This window comes from Gopherus flavomarginatus, chromosome 11, assembly GCF_025201925.1.
Source record: "Gopherus flavomarginatus isolate rGopFla2 chromosome 11, rGopFla2.mat.asm, whole genome shotgun sequence".
Classification (NCBI taxonomy): Eukaryota; Metazoa; Chordata; order Testudines; family Testudinidae; genus Gopherus; species Gopherus flavomarginatus.
Genome location: NC_066627.1, coordinates 52,718,935 through 52,739,681, shown reverse-complemented (window position 1 = coordinate 52,739,681; position 20,747 = coordinate 52,718,935). Strand labels below are relative to the sequence as shown.

General features: G+C 59.0%; 1 protein-coding gene across 2 annotated transcripts in view; it reads right to left on the bottom strand.

The window, feature by feature from the left end:
* The window catches only part of SLC12A5 (solute carrier family 12 member 5), a 144,981-nt gene that overhangs the window by 12,660 nt on the left and 111,574 nt on the right, over positions 1-20,747 (bottom strand). For both annotated transcript variants that reach the window (XM_050917697.1, XM_050917698.1), the window contains exons 13-20: positions 16,683-16,801; positions 16,070-16,168; positions 15,400-15,519; positions 14,554-14,658; positions 14,037-14,205; positions 10,701-10,896; positions 8,745-8,914; positions 119-250 (exon numbers count right to left, since the gene is read on the bottom strand). In XM_050917697.1, the coding sequence (XP_050773654.1) occupies positions 119-250; positions 8,745-8,914; positions 10,701-10,896; positions 14,037-14,205; positions 14,554-14,658; positions 15,400-15,519; positions 16,070-16,168; positions 16,683-16,801 (1,110 nt within the window). The remainder of the gene's footprint in view (positions 1-118; positions 251-8,744; positions 8,915-10,700; positions 10,897-14,036; positions 14,206-14,553; positions 14,659-15,399; positions 15,520-16,069; positions 16,169-16,682; positions 16,802-20,747) is intronic.

The following is a 20,747-nucleotide window of genomic DNA, read 5'->3' as shown; positions in this document are numbered from 1 at the left end:
TGGGCAGCTCCGCACCCAGCTCTCAGGGCAGCGACTATGCACAAGGCCCAAGCCAGTGGCCAGCCAAAAGGCCAGGGAGCTGGGCCAGGCTGGGGCTGGGCCGTGCGAGAGCTCTCACCATCTCCACCACCTCCACCTCAGCCGTGATGCGTAGGTGGTACAGGAACGTCGTCAGGTCCTTCTTCATCTGGATGCTGTTATCGTCCATCTGTGCCACCGTGAAGATGCGCATCTTACATTTACGCCAGACCTGCCGGGGAGATGGAGCGCTGGCAGCCTGCCTGGCATGGAACCCTTCCCATTCCAGCCTGGTCACTCCAGCACACAGGGAACCGGCCCCCCATCTCAGCCCGGTTGGCTCACCACAGGGAGCAACTGGTCCCCAACCCAAGCCTGGCTGGCCCACTGTGATGACGTGGGGGAGTTTCTTATTTTCCTTGTTTCCTATGGGGGATTCACTTTGTTTTCCAATGGTTGGTATGCAGAGGGAGGGGGATTCAGTGTTCCTGGGTGTTACTGGTTTAACAAGGTGAGGGGAGAGGGAGTTTGTTGGTGCAGAGGACTGGAGAGGGAACTTGGGACCCCGGCCGAGGGCCTGGAGGATGAAGACCCCAGTGACTGGTGACCTGGAGACCCAGCTCAGGAGTTGCCGCTGGTTCTGGCCAGTGGGAGGACAATGGGCTGCGAAGAGAGGACCCCAGTGACCTGACCAGCCAGTTCCAGCCAGAGGAGGCCAGAGGACAGAAGAGGGGAAGCCCAGGCATGGAGTTTACGACCCTGTTTCCCTGGAGAGAAGACAATGGACAGAGGTGGTGCTTGAGGCTGGGGATCTCAGATGCCAAGCTGGGAAGCAGGGGGGCTCTGGATTGGAGAGGGGGAGCAGAGCCCCCCTGGCTGCAGGGAGACTGGGATGTGCTGGGCTGAGAGAGTCCAGGCCTGAGGCCCTGAGAGTTTCCTGTGCTGGGTTCAACTCCCAATAAACCCTCCTGTTTTATGCTGGCTGAGAGTCACTCCGGTCCAGAGAACAGGGTTGCATCGTCCCCTTCGGAGGGTGGAGGCCCCGGGGGTCCAGAGCACGTGGACTCCCTGAGGGGGCCCAAGGCAGAGACAGACGTGCTAAGGCTCAGGGGGCACGGGAGCATGATCTGTGAGTCCATGACACCCACCAAAGGGGGGAACCGGCCCTCAATCTGATTAGCCGGCCCACCAAAGGAAGTGTGTGACAAATGTGGGAATCGTCCATAATATAGGTATGAACTGTTGATGGACTACTTGTGCGGATCACCCTGATGCTGCTCCCCAGTGGGTACAGAAGGGTTACAGTGCAGCCCCTAGGGCAGCACAGAGTCTTGTAATTGTCTGTGGGGAGGTGGGACGGGGTCATGAGGGACTGCCTGGAACCCACCCATCTCAATGGGAACCCTGCAGAGACAATGGGATGCTGAAAGCACCTGCCAGGACTTGCAGCAATAAAAAGATTAGCCAAAGGAACTAGCCAGAAAATGGTGTCCGTCCCCCCCACCCCCGCCTCCCAGAGCAGAGCAGAGCAGAGCAGGGAGAGAGCATGTTAAATGAGGCACAGCTGACTGCAGGGCTGGGGAACGCTGATCAGGCCAGGAACTGGGGCCTAGCCTCAGGCCGGGGTCTAAGAGACACCAAAGACAAGAGGGGCAGTAGCACCAGCCACAGGGCATCCCCACAGCCCAGTTCCCAGCTCTGGCACTGAGCGTGAAGGTCCTTCAGCTGGCGCAACAGAAACTGGCCGACTGTGAGAACCAGCGCAAACAAGAGGGAGCGCAGGGTAAGCAGCAGCAACAGCATGACCCAAGTCTGGAGCCAAGCTGGAGCGCGAGGTCCTCCACTAGTACATGGGGCAGGACCATGGGACGCAGGTTCTGCAGGGAGCCTAGATACCAATGGGGCGGGGGAGACGGTAATCCCTACCGCAGGCCCTGGCACAAGGCTTGCTGTTTGCATCAGGCTGGGCAGCCCAGCTCCACTCTCGCCCCAGCACTCCCTCCCAAACCACAGAGCCGCACTAGGAACAGGTCAAAGAGACTCCACTGCACAAGTTCAGCCTGATTCCGGTGGCTTCGCAGAAACGGTTTTGGGGTGTGCACCAGGCCCAGGGGCGGGAATGTGGCAGTTACTCCCGTGCTGGGAGACTCTTTCCCCAAATGCCATGATGGCGCAGATGTCACTACAGAGGGGTAGCTGTGTTAGACTGTATCAGCAAAAAAAACCAAGGAGTCCTTATGGCACCTTAGAGACTAACCCATTTATTTGGGCATAAGCTTTCGTGGGTAAAAAACCCACTTCATCGATGCATGGTGTGACGAACTGGGAATGTTCTTAATGTTTTCTCTGAATACTGTGTTGGTGCCTCAGTGTCCCCATGGCAGTTCTTAAGTATCTGGCAGAGCAAAGGGCCAGTGCACCTAAATGCCTGGCACTCTGTCTCCTAGCAACTGATGGCCTGGGCCCCTCCTCTGCAAAGGTGCCAGCTGAAGGTGTTGGAGACAAAGGGATCAGGTGACCTCCTGGCCCGGGAAAGGAGCTGAGCAGAGAGGAGGGGCTGGGAGGGGTTGTTAGTCTGGAGCTGGCTGGGGTCGAGGAGTGGAGGGCAGATGTGGGGGGTCTGGCTCACTGCCCCCCAGAATGGACCCGGCTGAGGGGTCTGGTTTGCTGTATCTACAAGCTCTGTTTTAGACCCTGTTCCTGTCATTGAATAAACCTCTGTTTTATTGGCTGGCTGAGTCACATCTGACTGCAAAGTGAGGGTGCAGGACCTGTGGCTTCCCCTGGACCCCGCCTGGGTGGGCTCGCTGTGGGAAGTGCACGGAGGGGCAGAGGATGCTGATGCTGCAAGGAGAGACCCAAGAGGTGAAGACGTGTGAGCTTCTTGCCCTGAACAAGTCTGCTCCAAGGGAGAGGAGGCTCCCCAAAGTCCTGACTGGCTTGGTGGGGAGCAGTTCCAGAGCATCGCCCAGTGACTCCGTGACAACTGGTGGCAGCAGTGGCATGTACTGCACCCTGTGAATGTCGCTGCTTGCAGTAAGTGACTGGGGAGCAGTAAAACAAAGGAGGGATAATGAGGACCAGGCGTGCTGAAGGCTCAGAGAGGGACGGTTTCAGGGGGCGGTTAACCTCTGGGAGTGTGTGACCAGCGAGAAGGACTGTTTGAGTAACGGGGTCCCCCTGAGGACTGCAGCGAGCAGTCCCAGGGGCGGAGGAGTCTGCAGCTCGACCCTGGCAAAGAGGTGGTGATCACAAGAAGGGCTGGCACACCAGGGATTCTTCCTGGAAACCATGAGGGAGCCAAGAGCACACAGGCCTGTGAGTCCAGAGCCACTTGGGAACGGTGAAGTGATGGCCTATCACCATCTCCTTAAGAAGGACATTGTGATCCTGTGCACAAAGAGAGGGTTACGCATGAGGAAGTTCACCAAGGCACAGTTAATCGTGCAGTTGGAGGAAGAGGACTGCTCTGAGGAGCAGATTCCTGAACCAGATGGGGTCACAAGAGGATCTGGGAGCGGCTGGAGCAGCAGCCAGGCATCCCCGGGAGTCTGGTCCCCAATCAGACGAGGGTCTTCACGACTGGGTTCCCCATCAGGAGATTGGAGACGGATGGGATGGGAGCAGAGCCCGAGAGAGCGAGAGGACCGTGAGAGAGAGCAAGAGCCTGAGGAAAAGATGCAGGAGAAGCAGCAGCAGCATGGACTGGTGATGGTGGAGCAGAGAGACATAGAGGGCTGCCCAGGGGTCAGTGGGGAAACACGCCTGCAGGGGCGAGACCCTGGGACAGAGAGAACTGTGGTGGTGCAGCCCCAGATGCTGAGGGACTGTGGGACCTGGGTGAAGTTCCCTGGGGTGAAGCCCCTCGCCCGGCCTATGGCCCAGATCCCTGTGCAGACCCAGGAGGGGTTGGGCTGGCTGGTAGTTGGGGTTCTCCAGGATATCAGCTGGGAGGCCCTGTTGGGGGGTGACTGTCTCACCTTGGGACAGGATCCAGGCCCCGCTCCTGTAATGGCCGAGGGTTTGAATTCAAATCCAGGGAACCAATTGGCTAGGATGGAAATGGTCAGTGAAAATGCAAATGACCTGGCTGGCAGGGGGGAGGGGCTGCTGGGCTCAGGATACCTGCCTACCTGTAACCAGCCCCCTGGGGCTGAGTGGGAGGGAGAGATGCTCCCCGCCCCCCTGCACACCGGAGAGAGGGCTAAGGTTGACTCTGATGCTGTGACCAAAGCAAGCAGCTCGCTGCCTGTCCCCACTGGGACAGCAAGGGCAGCGCTGAGCACAGGAGGAGCTGAGATCCCAGCTGAGTGGGGGGACACTCAGGCAGGGCAAGTCAGCTGCCAACCAGGTTTGCCTGGTCCAGACGTGCTGCTGGGAAGTGATTACACAGCAGGGAGGGAGCTACCAGGGACAGGGCTCAGGGGGGCTGTGACCCCAGGCCCAGCCAGCGAGAGGGAACAGGTCCCACTCCCTGCCCCAGCTGCTGAATCCCAGATCGAGCTGCAGAAGGATCCCTCCTTGGAGAAGCTGAGGGAACTTGCTGGCCACAGCGCTGCAAACCCCCTTGGGGAAGGCTGCAGGAACAGAGTCCTGCAGGAGAAGGGATTCCTGTACCGGGAATGGGCTCCACAAGGGGAAGTAGAACTGGGGGGAACCAGGAGGCAGCTGATAGTGCCCCAGGAATCCACAGGGTTCTTCCCATTTGAGCTGCTGGATGGGAGGAGAGTGAGGGGACCCCTGGACCTGAAGGGGGAGGATTGGATGGAGAAGGGGGAAGACCCCCAGCGGGATCTCTTCCCCAAGGTGGGACCCAATCTCCCCATCAGGTGTTCCCCGTTCAGAGTCACTGGGAAAGCAACCCAGATCCTGGAGAGAGAGGTCAGGAACATGCTGGCTTTAGATAGGATCCAGCCGTTTTACAGCCCATGGGCCTCACCCATGGGGCTGATCCCCAAGGTAGACAGGATGATCTGCTTTTATGGGGGCTATCAGAAGCTTAAAGCCATCACAGTGTCCGATGCCGACCCCGTGCCTAGGCCTGGGGAGATTCTAGACAAGCAGAGGGCGATGGAGAACTTGGCCCTGGCAGACACTGATAACATGTGCATCTTTAGCCAGACCTGGGAGGAACAGGTGTCCCAGGTGAAGAGGGGGCTGGGCTGCCTCAAGGAGGTGGGACTGACATTAAAAGCTGGAAAGTGTAAGTTGGGGATGGCAGAGGTGTTGTATCTGGGCCACAAAGTGGGAAGCAGCTGCCCAAGCCCAGAGCTGGCCAAGGCCAAGATGGGGGCTCTTAACCAAGAGAGCCTGAATTGCAGCCCAGAGTGCTGGGAGAAGACCCTGTCCCAGTTTGAACCCCAGGGGTACTGGGGTGGCAAAAGGGTTCAAGTCACATAAACCTTCCCACATACGGCCTGCAAGTGCCATCAAGCACACCCGACCTAAGGGAGGGCGTGAGACTGGACTGTCCTGGTGTAACTCACACCAAGGAATGGGAGAGATGCTGGGGCATCCATGGGAAAGTTGGTGGGTTCGAACTTCCCCAGGTCACTGGCTGGAGTGACCTCGCTCAGTTCGGTCTCGAAGGGGGGAGAGATGTGACGAACTGGGAAAGTTCTTAATGGATGTGACGAACTGGGAAAGTTCTTAATGTTTTCTCTGAGTACTGTGTTGGTGCCTCAGTGTCCCCATGGCAGTTCTTAAGTATCTGGCAGAGCAAAGGGCCAGTGCACCTAAATGCCTGACACTCTGTCTCCTAGCAACTGATGGCCTGGGCACCTCCCCTGCAAAGGTGCCAGCTGAAGGTGTTGGAGACAAAGGGATCAGGTGACCTCCTGGCCCGGGAAAGGGGCTGAGCAGAGAGGAGGGGCTGGGAGGGGTTGTTAGTCTGGAGCTGGCTGGGGTCGAGGAGTGAAGTGCAGACGTGGGGGTCTGGCTCACTGCCTCCCAGAATGGACCCGGCTGAGGGGTCTGGTTCTCTGTACCTACAAGCTCTGTTTTAGACCCTGTTCCTGTCATCGAATAAACCTCTGTGTTATTGGCTGGCTGAGAGTCACGTCTGACTGCAAAGTGGGGGTGCAGGACCCTGTGGCCCCCCCAGGACCCCGCTGGGGTGGACTCGCTGTGGGAAGCGCACGGAGGGGCAGAGGATGCTGAATGCTCCAAGGAGAGACCCAGGAGGTGTAGACGTGTGAGCTTCTTGCCCTGAACAAGTCTGCTCCAAGGGAGAGGAGGCTCCCCAAAGTCCTGCCTGGCTTGGTGGGGAGCAGTTCCAGAGCATCGCCTGGTGACTCCGTGACACATGGACTTTAAATGGGACCACCAAAGAGTTACCTTGGTGATGGTCCAGCCCAGGGGAATGCCTGTGTGGGGCCAGTGTCCCTGTGGCTCTGTGTGGTGTGATGGGCAGCATCTGCTATCAACCCTCTTGTGCTGGGGTAGCCCATTCACAGGCTGTGCACTGAGCAAATGCTTTATTATCCTGTACAGCAGGCTGGGAAATGGGTCCAGGGGCACTGGGACAAGGGTCTGCGGTGACTCTTGTATGGCCTGATGTGCTAGAACTGGCTCAGTTTGTGCCCAGTGAATATGTAATCACGAGGGCCGTGTCAGGACCCTTGGCCACAGGGCCTGTAGCAAGGATCTACCTGAGATGGGGAGGCCCAGGAGGGGCACAAAGGGGATGGGGAGCAGAATCAGCTCCCTGCAGTGCTGCTGATGGGAAAAGCTTCCCAACTGGCCAGACACTGCTCAAGTGTCCTAGTCCTTCCCCACCCTCTCACCCCCCAATCCTGACCTCAAATGATGGGCTAACAAGCTGCTGCCTGTGGCTTGGGGGAATGTGCTTGTTGGGGCATGGCTGAGACTCTGTCGACAGGTGGGGAAACTGAGTCACAGCCAAGTAGTGCTGGGACTCAGATCCCAGCCAGTGCGGATGCACAGCTCCCACTCCTTGCCCAGCAACTGAATTTCAGAATGGGAGGGCCCTGACTGGCCACAGCACTGTCACCCTCTTGAGGAGAGCAGGGGAAGATTCCTGTGTGAGAGGGAGTCCTGTGCCAGGAACAGGTTTCCCAGGGAACACAACCTCAGGGCATCAGGAGGTAGCTGATAGCTCCCCAGAGGTGCTGCCGCAGGCTGTTGTGCTTGGCCCATACCATCCTTCACTCAGGACATCAGGGGATCCAGTGCTCCCTGGCAAGATTGCTCCAGAACATAGACTGGCTGGAGCTTTTACTGCCTGCCTGTGATCCCTCTCAGTGGTGGGCAGAGCCCAGGCTAAGTGTAAAGCCAACCCTCCAGGACTGACCTGGAGTCTCCAGGAATTAAAGATTACGTTCTGTGATGAAACCTCCAGGAATACATCCAACCAAAATTGGCAACCCTACCAGCCCTGAGACCCTCTGAACAGGACCTCTTCAGAGGGTGCCTGTGGGGGCCCCTTAGCAGGGCAACTCAGTCGGAAGATGTGTAGTTTGATAGTGGTGGATTTCGTTACCCCACAGCACCGGTGACTGTCCTCCAGATGTGCCGCCACTGACCATTTTCAGCCAAGTAGGGTTCCCAGCAAGGCCTTACAGACAAAGGATCTAATTTCATGTCAGCCCTGCTCCAGGGCTTGTGGGGGAAATGTGAGGCCTGGACCACCTGGGCCTCGGCACATCCTCCTCAGTCCAACAGCTGGTGAGAAGGTGTAATGGGACCGACCATGATTCTGAGAACATTTATGGAACAGCATCTGCAGGACTGGGACGAATGCTCACCCTCCCTGCTATTCACTTCTAGAGACGTGCCCCAGGAATCTACAGGGTTCACCCCTTTAACTGCAGTATGGGAGAAGAGAGAGGGACCTCAGACTTGCTGGACTGAGCGGGAAGGGAAAGGCTCCCTCTGTGGAGAATCAGTGGTGGAGTATGTGCTGTGCTTTTGGGAAAGTTTTGCCAGGGAGAACCTAGCCAGGGCCTTGTGACGAAGTGGGACTGTTCTTAATGTTTCCTCTGAATCTGTGTGGGGTCCTCAGTTTCCCCTATGCATTTCTTAAGTCTCCAGTGTGCATAAATGGCTGACACTCTGTCTCCTGGCAACAAATAGCCAGGGCCCTTCCCCCTGCAAGGGGGTGGTTAAAGGTGAACAAAGAGGCCAGGTGACCTCCTGGCCCGGGAAAGGAGCTGAGCAGAGAGGAGGGGCTGGAGGGGGTTTTTCAGTTGGGAGCTGGCTGGGGACGGGAAGTGAGGGCAGACGAGGGTGTCTGGCTCACTGGGCCCCAGAATGGACTGGGCTGAGGGGACCAATCTCTGTACCTACAAGCTCTGTTTTAGACCCTGTTCCTGTCATCTAATAAACCTCTGTTTTACTGGCTGGCTGAGAGTCACATCTGACTGTGAAGTGGGGGTGCAGGACCCTGTGGCTTCCCCAGGACCCCACCTGGACGGACTCATTGTGGGAAGCGCACGGAGGGGCAGAGGATGCTGAATGCTCCAAGGAGAGACCCAGGAGGTGAAGACGTGTGAGCTTCTTGCCCTGAAGACAGTCTGCTCCAAGGGAGAGGAGGCTCCCCAGAGTCCTGCCTGGCTTTGTGGGGAGCAGTTCCAGAGCATCGCCCAGGGACTCCGTGACACCCTCCCAATCCCAGCCTGGCTGGCATGTCAAAAGGGGGACACCTCCCCCGCTCCGGTCGCAGCCCATGCCCCTGATCCCACCCCAGCCCCCGCTTTCCACAGTACCTTGTGGTGCCGCAGCAGGAAGGGCAGCAGCATCAGCATCCCTCCATCATGGACAATCCACCAGACGTCAATGTGGCCCTCGGAGAACCGCTCTTGGTTGCCCGGGAACATCGCAAGGTTCTTGGTGACCAGCAGGGCCAGGTGGCCGGCTGTGGTCTCCCGCACCAGCTCTGTGGGGAAGGGCTGCGGGTCAGGGCAGAGACCAGCCCCCTCCCAGCAGCGTGAGGGCTGATGACCCACCAGTGCGACACCCTCCCCTCCCCCCCAGGAGCGCCAGGCGCATGCCCAGAGCACTGCATCCCCAGAGAGCACGGCAGAGTCTCCTGGGCTTCATCCTCCAGCCCTCTGCACAGCGCCCAGCACTTCCCTGAGGGCCTGCTACCAACGGGGAGAGGGGCCAGTGCCCTGGGCCGGGCTGGGGCTGCATCCAGCTGCTGCCTTGCCCCCACATACCTGGCACAAGAAGCATCCCTGGCAGCTAGGCGAGGACTCATGACAGGGTGATCACACCTGGCATGTACAAACCATCGTCTCCTCCCAGCCTGCAGGCAACACTGCGGGGGGGCAGGCTTCCAGGTGGCTTTGTGTTTGCTCATGTGGGGGTCTGTGGTTGCGCACATGTGTGTGCGCTGTGTGTGCACACAGACCTTACTGAGGGAAGCTGTGTCTCAGAGCTGAGCTCTGCATCAAGCGCTGGATGCGGTAGGGCTTGAGTCTCTTCTCTCTTGTGGCAGTGAGTTCTGCGGGCCACGTATGACCCCCATGAAGGCTCTGCCTCCCGCACTCACCTACTGGTCAATAGCTTCCTGGTCCCAGAGGGATGTCGCTGCCATGGGACATGGAGGGAGCTGGGGCAGAGCCCAGCGTGGCAGTGGCCCAATGGGAAGCAGGGCCGAGATGGCTGAGCGGCTCGGGGTCCCCAGGGAGAGGAACGAGTCAGTGTGTTCTCACAGGAGTGATCCCAAGAACGAGGCTGACGTGACCCCTCTGCTCTTAGCGTGAAATGAAGAGGTCCCCCGCCGCCCCCCCCAGTAACCCTCTGCAGCCACAGCAAGGACTGCGCTGGCTCTCAACAGTGTCCCACTTTCTGCTTTGGCTCATGCAACCGCACCAGAACCAGAACCGCCCCCCGACCCACAGCCCTGCCGCTGTCCCTCCCTCCCGACCCACAGCCCTGCCGCTGTCCCTCCCCCACGACCCACAGCCCTGCCCCTCCCCCACGACCCACAGCCCTGCCGCTGTCCCTCCCCCACGACCCACAGCCCTGCCACTGCCCCACAGCCCTGCCGCTGCCCCTCCCCCACGACCCACAGCCCTGCCGCTGTTCCTCCCCCACGACCCACAGTCCTGCTGCTGCCCCACAGCCCTGCCGCTGCCCCTCCCTCCCGACCCACAGCCCTGCCGCTGTCCCTCCCTCCCGACCCACAGCCCTGCCGCTGTCACTCCCCCACGACCCACAGCCCTGCCGCTGCCCCTCCCTCCCGACCCACAGCCCTGCCGCTGTCCCTCCCCCATGACACACAACCCTGCCGCTGCCCAACAGCCCTGCCGCTGCCCCTCCCCCACGACCCACAGCCCTGCTGCTGCCCCACAGCCCTGCCGCTGCCCCTCCCCCACGACCCACAGCCCTGCCGCTGCCCCTCCCCCACGACCCACAGCCCTGCCGCTGCCCCTCCCCCACGACCCACAGCCCTGCTGCTGCCCCACAGCCCTGCCGCTGTCCCTCCCTCCCGACCCACAGCCCTGCCGCTGTCCCTCCCCCACGACCCACAGCCCTGCCGCTGCCCCTCCCTCCCGACCCACAGTCTCCTGGGCTAATTGAGGGTTTACACAGCACCAGGAACTGCTGGTTTCTCCCCTCCCCTCCTGCTCCCCCGAGCTCCAGATCTGCACTTGGCTGGACTGGGCGGTGGCCATGAACTCTGCTCAGTCAGAGGCCGCCAGGCTGGCTCATACCAATGAAGTTCCTCCAGGTCTGGTGATCTTCCTTCTGCCGCCAGTTGCGCGGCCACCCCACCAGCACCGTGTTGTGCTGCAGGCCGCCGAGCCCGCTGGACTGGATGAGGTGGGACATGCCATCCCGCAGGTTGGACGAGATCACGACCTGGCAAAAGCCTTTCACCTTCTCAGCTTCCATCAGGCGGCGCAGGGACTGCCCCAGGGAGAGACAGGGAGGGGAATTAGCAACAGCACAACAGCACCTCTCCCCTGTGGCACAGCGTCTCGGGGCCGTCCCAGGTGCACCCAGAACCCTCCATGAGCAGGGTCCCCTCCCTGGAGCCATGGGCCTGGGCAGCAGGCGAGGAAGGCAGAGGGGTGGGCAGAAGGAGGGCAGCATGCTGGGTAGGAAGCACATGCTAAAAGCTCACTAATCCCCCGTCAGCCAGGAGCGTGGGGGCATTGCTTGGCACTGCCAGGCATCATGCTGAGTTAGTGCGTGCCGCCCTCACTTTCTGTGCAGAGCTGAGGGGCGGCCCTGTGCCAGAATTATTTACTCACAAAAATTATAACATATCACCAAGAGGAGAAATTGGTTGATTACAAGCTCCTAATCCTATTAGGGGGAAGTGCAGCCGTGCGTGGGTGTGCCTGGCGAGGGGGCTCCCCCGGCAATCCAGCGAGCAGGGCATGGAGCAGCCATTTCATGCTGCTACGGGACACAGCCCCGCCCACTTTGCTGAGCCCCCCAGCTTGCCCCCGCCCCCCTGTTCACAGCCCCCCGCGCTACACCTCAGGTCCCCCTTGCACATCCCCTCCCCCCACTCTATGCCCCAGCTCCTCCCCGTGCACACCCCCTCCCTCATCTCTACACCCCAGCTCTCCCTTGCACATCCCCTCCCCCACTCTACGCCCCAGCTCCTCCCCGTGCACACCCCCTCCCTCATCTCTACGCCCCTCCACATGCACATCCCCTCCCCCACTCTACGCCCCAGCTCCCCCCGTGTACATCCCCTCCCCACTTTACGGCCCCCCGTTCACATCCCCTCCCCCATCTCTACGCCCCAGCTCCCCCTGTGCACATCCCCGGCATTCTGGTGATGGACATGTCTTCACAGGCCAGTGAGACAGAAGCTGAGGCTGTCGCCCTGTGTCACAGCAGCACTCAGCTCCCACACATCTGCCCCCTTTGCTCTAATCCCAGCTTTCCCCGCGTGCCCTGCAACATCCCGCCAGTGGGCCCAGCAGGCTGGGGTCAGTGGGACCTGGCCCAGTGGGGACGCCGGAGTCCCAGGGCCATGCTCCGCTGGGGCCATCCGGTGCCAGCTGCTGTGAGCCAGCTGTGACCCATGGCAGCAGGCAAACCTGACAGTAGTGCCAAGCGGGGGTGGGGGCAGGTGTGGGGAGGGGGATCTGGGGGCTTTGTGAGGCTCTGAGAAGGAGTGTGCAGCCAGGAAGTATCCCAAGAGGAGGCTCTGCTCCCAAGCCAGCGCACCATGCCACGGAGATGCTGTGTGGGCTGCAGGCCCTTGAAGGGGAGTAGCCTGGCGAGGGGGGTGTTGGTGACTGAGGAAGGGAAGCGGCACCGGGGCCGGGTGTGACTTTGCACTCGATATGATTTTATATAAGTACGCTAATGAGTGTAAATATAATGTAATTGGAATATGCTTCATGCAAAAGGTCTCTTTTACGATATCATTACAAAGCTTATAATCTACTGAGTGTGCTCATCCTATCTGTATAAATGTACCACTCTTGTATATGAAACTAGAAATATGAAATATAACTCTGAGGGCCTATCGTAATTATGCAAAGTGTAGGCCATTAATAGTGGTTTGGAATCTTGATGGCTCCCATCAACCAGGACAACTGACTGTGGATGGCTCTGTTTGCAGCCAGGCCTTCTTGTGAGTCAGGCCGGGAGGAATGAAGGCTTGGGGTCTTACGCTGACACGTGGTCATGTCCCCTGAACTGGAATCCATCTTTAACCTAGTGTCTTTCCATTGAGAAGGAGAGGGTGGGAACCCAGAGTCGGACAAAGGATTCCCGCCTTATGCAAAAGATATATGAAGTGGTGGAACAGAACGAAGAGAAACGAAGCCATCGTGAACAATCCCCTAGCTACCTCCTGAGCTGGAACGAGAGCTGTGCCAGGGGAAAGAATTGTGCCCAGGCCTGGATGGGTCCAGTCTGAGGAAAGAAACTTACTGAAGCATCTCTGAGGGTGAGATTATCTGTACCCAGTTTGATTAGACATAGATTTGCGTGTTTTATTTTATTTTGCTTGGTGACTTACTTTGTTCTGTCTGCTATTACTTGGAACCACTTAAATCCTACTTTCCATATTTAATAAAATCACTTTTTACTTATTAATTAACCCAGAGCATCTGGGTGGGCAAATAGCCGTGCATGTCTCTCTATCAGTATTATAGAGGGTGAACAATTTATGAGTTTACCCTACATAAGCTTTATACAGGGTAAAACGGATTTATTTGGCTTTAGACCCCATTGGGAGCCGGGCATCTGAGAGTTAAAGACAGGAACACTTCTGTCAGCTGCTTTCAGGTAAGCCTACAGCTGTTAGGGGACGTGGTTCAGACCTGGGTCTGGGTTTGCAGCAGGCTAGCGAGTCTGGCTCAAACCAGGCAGGGCACTGAACATAAGAACGGCTGTACTCTGTCAGACCAAAGGTCCCTCTAGCCTAGTATCCTGTCTACCGACAGTGGCCAATGCCAGGTGCCCCAGAGGGATTGAACCTCACAGGTAATGATCAAGCGATCTCTCTCCTGCCATCCCTCTCCACCCTCTGACAAACAGACACCATTCCTTACCCGTCCTGGCTAATAGCCATTAATGGACTTAACCCCCATGAACTTATCCAGTTCTCTTTTAAACCCTGTTATAGCCCTAGCCTTCACAACCTCCTCAGGCAAGGAGTTCCACAAGTTGACTGTGCGCTGTGTGAAGAACAACTTCCTTTTATTTGTTTTAAACCTGCTGCCCATTAATTTCATTTGGTGACCTCTAGTTCTTGTATTATGGGAATAAGTAAATAACTTTTCCTTATTCACTTTCTCCACACCACTCATGACTGTATAGACCTCTATCATATCCCCCCTTAGTCTCCTCTTTTCCAAGCTGAAGAGTCCTAGCCTCTTTAATCTCTCCTCATATGGGACCTGTTCCAAACCCCTAACAATTTTAGTTGCCCTTCTCTGAACCTTTTCTAGTGCTAGTTTATCTTTGTTGAGATGAGGAGACCCCATCTGTAGCAGTATTTGAGTCAAGTCCCAAGCTGCCAGGGCAGGAAAGCAGGGGCAGTGGCAGTCTTGGCACATTAGTGCTGCTCTCACCTCCTCTGCCCGCTGGGCCTGCAGGTGGTTATCCAGGAAGGTCCCTTCCAGCACGGAGCCCACGATTGTCAGCCCCTTGCCAGCCTTGAGCTGCGAGGTGAGAGACAGGAGCTGCGGGTACACCACGTTCTGCTCCTGATCCACTCGGACCAGAACCAGCAGCTGAGGCCTGGGAAGGGAACACCCTGGGGTTAAACACTGACTGTGCTCAGCCCCCACACCCTGTACCACACCCACCCCAGGGGATCAATGAGCCTCCCTCCAATGCCTGCCATGCGCCCTGGTCACACAGCCTCTACAGCCCCTAGGGCCAGGGTGACCCCATCCATCTGTACCCTGGATCTCAAACCCTCTGCCCCAACCGCCAGGCCCAGGCAGCACCGCCCTGCCCATGCCCCAGCATGTGAACTCCTGGGCAGGGCTCTCCTCTGGAGCTTCCTGCCCACCACCCACTCCCTGCTCTTTGCCCTGTTACTGGCTAGAGACAGCTCCAGCCCCTCAGCCGCCTCGCGCTCACCTCCAGTTTTTGGTGTGCGGGGGCCCCTCCTCCAGCCGAAGCAGAGCATAGCGTGCCGCGCTGAGCGAGAGCCCTCTGATGCCATCGCCCCACTCCTTCTCCGCTCTGCCAGGGGAGGGACAGGGGAACTCAGCGCCTAGCAGGATTGGAGGCCAGCCCACGCTCTGGGGGCAGCTGAGGGGTCCTGGAGTAGGATGCGAAGGGGTAGGCCTGGCAGGGCCCAGCATCAGGGGTGCTGGCACTGTCCCCAGGGCAAGGCCCTAAGCACTAGAGCGCGAGCGTCCTGTCCCAGGGTGCCACCAGCTCTCTCCAAGGCAGCTGGGCTTAGAGGGGCACCAGGAAAGGCAGAGAGCAGGGGCAGCTCTCAGGCCTGCTCCCTAGGACGGGAGAATGGGGGACCCACTAGGAGCTGGGTGGCTGCTGATTGACTGAAGCTCAGACAATCCAACAGCCTGACAGAGCCTGTGGCATCTTGTGAGCTGGGCACAGCCCTGCCCTGCTGCGGCCCATCTCCCACGTCACTTGGGGCCAGCGTCAGAGCTCCTGCCATGGGCCTGTGGGCTGGCTGAGCACGGAGGGGTTTGGGGACCTCCCTGATCACCCGGTAGCAGAGCTGGGACTAGCAACCAGGGCTCAGGGCTCCCAGTCCGGCAGCCTGAGAACTTGGCTCTTTCCAGCCCAGGCACCGGCTGTTTCCCAGCATGACGGAGTGTGGTGGGCGCTGGGTTGATCAGGCTGCGGGCAGGGCTCCGGGGAAGCCCTGCCCTGTCGTGGGCTCTGTTCAGCCCTGTCGCGGTGGATGCCTGCACCCAGGAGCAGCTCCCCCGCCCCGCACGCCCCACTCACCCCCTGTATTCGATGTACTTGTAGATGAGGCCGGCGATTAGCATGGCCACGAGAGCGTAGTACCAGGAGCAGATGAACATCAGGGCCAGGCAGAGGCTCATGCCCAGAAAGGAGAGTGTCCTGGATGGCAGAGGGAGCTCTCAGCCCAGCCCCACAGCACCAGCCTTCCAGCACGCGGAGCCCTGCCCTGGCACCTTCCCCACCTGCCTCTGAGGCACTCCGTGGCCCCACAGCCCCCACGCCAGCCCTGGCCTGCCAGGAGGGAGGCTGCCTGAGCGAAGCGCAGGTCCCGCTAGCCCCGCCCAATCCAGGCCCCACAGCAGCCAGAGCCGGCCCAGGCGAGACCGGCCTCAGCTAGCATTGCTCCTCCTGGCCTCCATCGGCACAGCGCCCAGGGGGGCAGTAGCTGCCTGCCCTTCCCCACTGTTCAGGCAATCCAGCCCCTGGGAACCAACCTCCCCACTGCACACATGGGGAAACTGAGGCTCCGAGAGGGCCAGGCCTGTTCCACATTGCCCAGGGGGCCAGTGAGAGAAGCATCCTGAACTCATGGCTCCCGCTCCCCTCCATGAAGCAGCAGGGCCCATCCCGGTGCATACCAGGGCGGCAGTAGCACCCGTCAGGAAGGGCAGGGCCCTGGGACAGGATCCTCCTGCAGGCCAATACCCACCAGTGGTAATATCGGAACCGGGGCCGCCAGTTGGGTGTCCTCAGCAGCGTCTGCACCGCGCACGCCAAGTTGACAAACATGTAGCACATCAGGAAAAACCTGCAGGCGAGAAAGGGAGACCGTGCCTGAGCCTTTCACCCCAGAGCCAGTGGCAGCCTGGCCCCAGGAACCCCAGGGATGGGCATGAGGAGGTACCATGCCGACACACTGGCTGTCCCCGAGGGCCCTCAGGGATCCCAGCTGCTGCCAGGATCTCTGGAGGAAACAGCAGCTGGCAGAACGGTGCCGTGTGGCCCTGACACTGGCCAAGAGACAAGGGCCGCATCCCACGTGGGACTGTCCTCTCCTGCCAGCTAGGGGTGCTCTCACCAGTGCAGGGAGCGGGCACATCTCCCTGGCACCCCAGGGGAGCTCTCCTTCAGCCAGGGCCTGGGCAAGCCCAGGCAGTGCCATGCAGATACGGGCATCACACAGTTAATCTCGACGGCACTGGCCGCAGGATGCAGATCAGCTGGGCAGGAGGCCGCATCCTGGGCCCTGAGCTGCAGTGGGGGGGAGTGTCCTGGCTGGCCCAGTCTCGGGGTGGGGGGGCGCAGCAGAGCACGCTGCCTACATGGAGAGGATGGGGGCGACCTCGTCCAGGGAAGCGATGAGGATTCCGATCTCGCAGATGCAGGCGGTGAGGAGCAGCGCCCAGGTGGGCTCCCCGTTGGCTTTGCCGTGGCCGAAGACCTGGGCAGAGAGCGAGAGAGATGAGTATTAGGATGCCTGGGAGGGGGGGTGACACTGCTCATTTCCCATCTAACATTCACTGGCATAGGGTAGGCACCCCTAACAGCTGGCACAGCTGCACAGCCAAGGAGACAGAACTCCCCAGCTCCCCCAGGACAGAGCCAGGCTGCCCCACCTGGGCACCGGGGAGTCAGCCCTGGGGCTGCCACAGGGACGCCGCACTCAGCTCCGGGGATGGCACAAGACGCAGAGGCTGGCACAGGCCCACCCCTGCAGGACACACGTGTTCACGGGGATGTGGCTCTTTCTGGGCGCCAGGGGCCTGACAAGTATAGAGCAAAGCAGAGGCCCTGCTGAGGAGCCACAGGCACTGGCACGGGTGGGAGCTGACAGCGCAGGGCTGAGGCAGAGCCTGGGGGCAGGAGGCTGTGACGTTATTGATATAAACTGGGACCATATAGAACATGGTTTGCAACCATGATCCTGTAGTGGCATCAAATCCTATGTAAAGGGGGTCATATAAGGTGTCTAAGACCAAGTTATGAGTTACTGGTTATGATTATGCTGTCTGTATGTCTGTATCATTTTGTAGTTGAAGTTATAAGTATTGGCTGTATACTATCTATATTTCAAACTTGTGCTGTGTTATTGGGAAAGATCCCAGACAAGTGGGTGTTAGCTCTGCTTAGCCTGCTTGATGACCCATTAAGGACCATCAGCTACACAATCGACCCATTGAGAGGAGGCAGATACGCCTTGTGACTCAGCAAAGTATGCAGGGACTTGCCCATGGGACTCCAAACTCTATTTTGCTGTAATTTTCCACAGTAAGAACAAAGAAGTGTTCTTACACCTGGAAGTGCCTATATAAGGCTGATGCCTCATCTCCATCTGGTCTTCAATCCTGCTTCCTACCTCTGGAGGGACTTTTTGCTACAAGCTGAAGCTCTACACAAAGGACTGAATGACCCATCCCAGCTGGGGATGTTCTCCAGAGACTTGATTTAAACCTGCAGTTTATTCTATCACTGCTACAAGCCTGAACTAAGAACTTTGCCATTACTGTATGTAATTGATACCATTTAACCAATGCTAGCTCTCATTTCTACCTTTTTCCCTTTACGAATAAACCTTTAGATTTTAGATTCTAGAGGGTTGGCAACAGCGTGATTTGTGGGTAAGATCTGATGTGTATATTGACCTGGGTCTGGGGCTTGGTCCTTTGGGATCGAGAGAACCTTTTTCTTTTACTGGGGTGTTGGTTTTCATAACCATTCATCCTCAGGACGGGTGGCACTGGTGGTGATACTGGGAGACTGGAGTGTCTAAGGAAATTGCTTGTGTGACTTGTGGTTAGCCAGTGGGGTAAAACCAAAGTCATTTTTGTCTGGCTGGTTTGGTTTGCCTTAGAGGTGGAAAAACCCCAGCCTTGGGCTGCGACTGCCCTGTTTGAGCAATTGGTCCTGAACTGGCACTCTCAGTTGGGTTCCGCCAGGACCGCATCGTCACAGGGGTCATGGGGTAATGGGGGCTGAGGCAGAGCCTGGGGGTCGGGGGGCCATGGGGCAATGGAGGCTGAGGCAGAGCCTGGGGGCCTGGGAGCCATGGGGTAATGGGGGCTGAGACAGAGCCTGGGGGTCGGGGGGCCATGAGGCGACAGGGGCTGAGGCAGAGCCTGGGGGCCATGGGGCAATGAGGGCTGGCACCACACACTTCCCAGGACCACACGGTTCCAATGCCCGTCGATTGGCAGCGCTGCTGGGCTCCTGCTGGGGACAGACCAGGCCATATGGCCGGTGCTGCTCTCCGTTCCCCAGGGAAGCTTGTGGCCCGAGCTGCCCAAAGGGCCCTGTTGACAGGGAGCAGGGGTGGAAGAGACCTGAGTGCAGACGGCTCCACTCAGCACACTGAAAACGGGTGGGTCGCAACCAGGGCAGCTCTCTCTCCAGCCACAGGAGCAGGCCCCCCCAAGGAGGCACCAGGTTGTCCCTGCCTCCCCGGGAATCCCCCGAGCAGCCTCAGGCTGTGGGGGCCATGTCTGAGAGGAGGGGTCCCGGGGAGGCAGAGCCCTGTGTGCAGGGAGCTAGAGGACACGTCTGCTTGCATTAGCAGTAGAGGCGGGTTCCTCAAGTGAATGCTCAGAATATGGCTGGCATGGCAAAGGAGTGAGTTTAAAATTAGCCTGTTCTTCCCTGTGGGGAGCTGTCGCTTTGGATTTGGAGAGATGAGGTTCTGGGAACACATCTTCAGCGAGCAGATGAAATATTAACCAGCACAACGGCGGTGCGCTGGGCACAGGCTGGCCTTCCCCAGCACGCTCCTCTCCTGCCTCTCCAAACCTGCCAGAGCTCTGCGACTCCCAACTGCCGGGCCTCCCACCCCAGCTCTCCCGGCCAGGGCCCGGGCCAGGAGCAGGCACAGGGAGCAAAGCAGGAGCCAGACTGTCCCCTCAGTCGCAGAGATCAGTAGCTCTGGTTCTGCCTGGCCAGGGAAACGTCAGGTGCCAATGGACAGAGCCTGGGATGCAGACAGAGTGATCGCCCACCCCGGCACCTGTGCCGCTCTCCTGCCCCGGCTTCCTCCCACCCACCATTCCCCGTCACACACCCAGCAGCCTGAGGCCAGCTCACTCCCCAATCCTGGAGCAGCTGGTAGCTTGCTCCTCCCTTCTGGCTGTTCCAGTCCGAGGAGCTTAGCTCCTTGCCCAAACGCCTGGGGACCCGCCAGGTGAGCTGCCAGTGCTGGAGTGGCCTTGCCGTGTGGATTGGGAGCTGGGTGGGTTGCCCCATCACCAATCTCCCTTCCAGGCTGTTACGTCAATGCCAGTTCCAGCAAGATCCAATCCAGGGCCGAATCCCAGCACCTCGTCCCAGGACACACCTCACTCAGGACAGGGCAGCTGGGAGGCAGGAGCTGCCCTGCAAGCAGGCCCAATCTCCAGCTGCCAGGCAGCTCTCGCACACAGGACCGGGCCTGCTGCACTAAAGTCTCGTGCAAATGGGCCATGGTGCAAGCTGGGACACAGATATGCTGCGCAGAAGCTGCCAGACCATGCTGGCTGCTGCTCGGCTGGGCACACTGGATCGCCAGAGAGTGGGCCGGGGGCTCACTCAGGGATCTGGCCTCGGAGCAGCACTTCCTTTGTCACAAACCATGTCAGCAGCCCGGCCTCCCTGCAGACACCTGGCCTACGCCAGGGGAGGCACATCTGAGCTCAGCCCCTCAGCAGGGATTCAGACAAGATGAAGGTGACTTTGCTCCTGTGGGAGCCAAGAACCTGCCAGTTCACTGTGCAGCTGGCAAGGCCCCAGTAGGACAAAGTGGGAATTTTCTGTCATATTTTTATGAACGCTGTGTGTGCCTCAGTTTCTCCTGTGTTGTTACTGGGGTGGAGGAAAGACTGTTGCTCTCAGGGCAGGCTAAGAGACAGAGGTATGAATGATGTCTAGCTGTCTGAGCCTGAATGAGTCATTAAAAAGGACTGGATGAGGCTGATCCCATATTAATGCAGAATCTGAGAAGACAATGGCAAACCGAATCACCAGGACGAGGCCACCTAGGGCCCTCGGCCCAAAGGGAGACGGGTTCCCACCTCTCAGCAGCACGGGGGCCCCGCAGGGCCAGGGGGGGGAGGGGGCTCACAGGCCCAGAGGGAGACGGGTTCCCACCTCTCAGCAGGGAAGATGGGCAGACCCCAGCTCGAGAACACAGGACAGGGATGAAGCGAGGAGGGGCTCAGCGTCGGCTGCCAGAAGGAGTCGGGCTCTCACCTGGGAAGTGACCGAGCAGCTCCGACAGAGACCCAGAGCCTGAACACGGAGGTCTCTGCAGCCTGCCTGGCCTTGGGGCTCCCCAGAACAGTCGGTGCTTCAGCCTCCCTCTCTCTGGGCTACCCTACGGCCTCCCTGTGCCGTGTCCGGGGGACGAACAAACCCGCCTGTTGTGC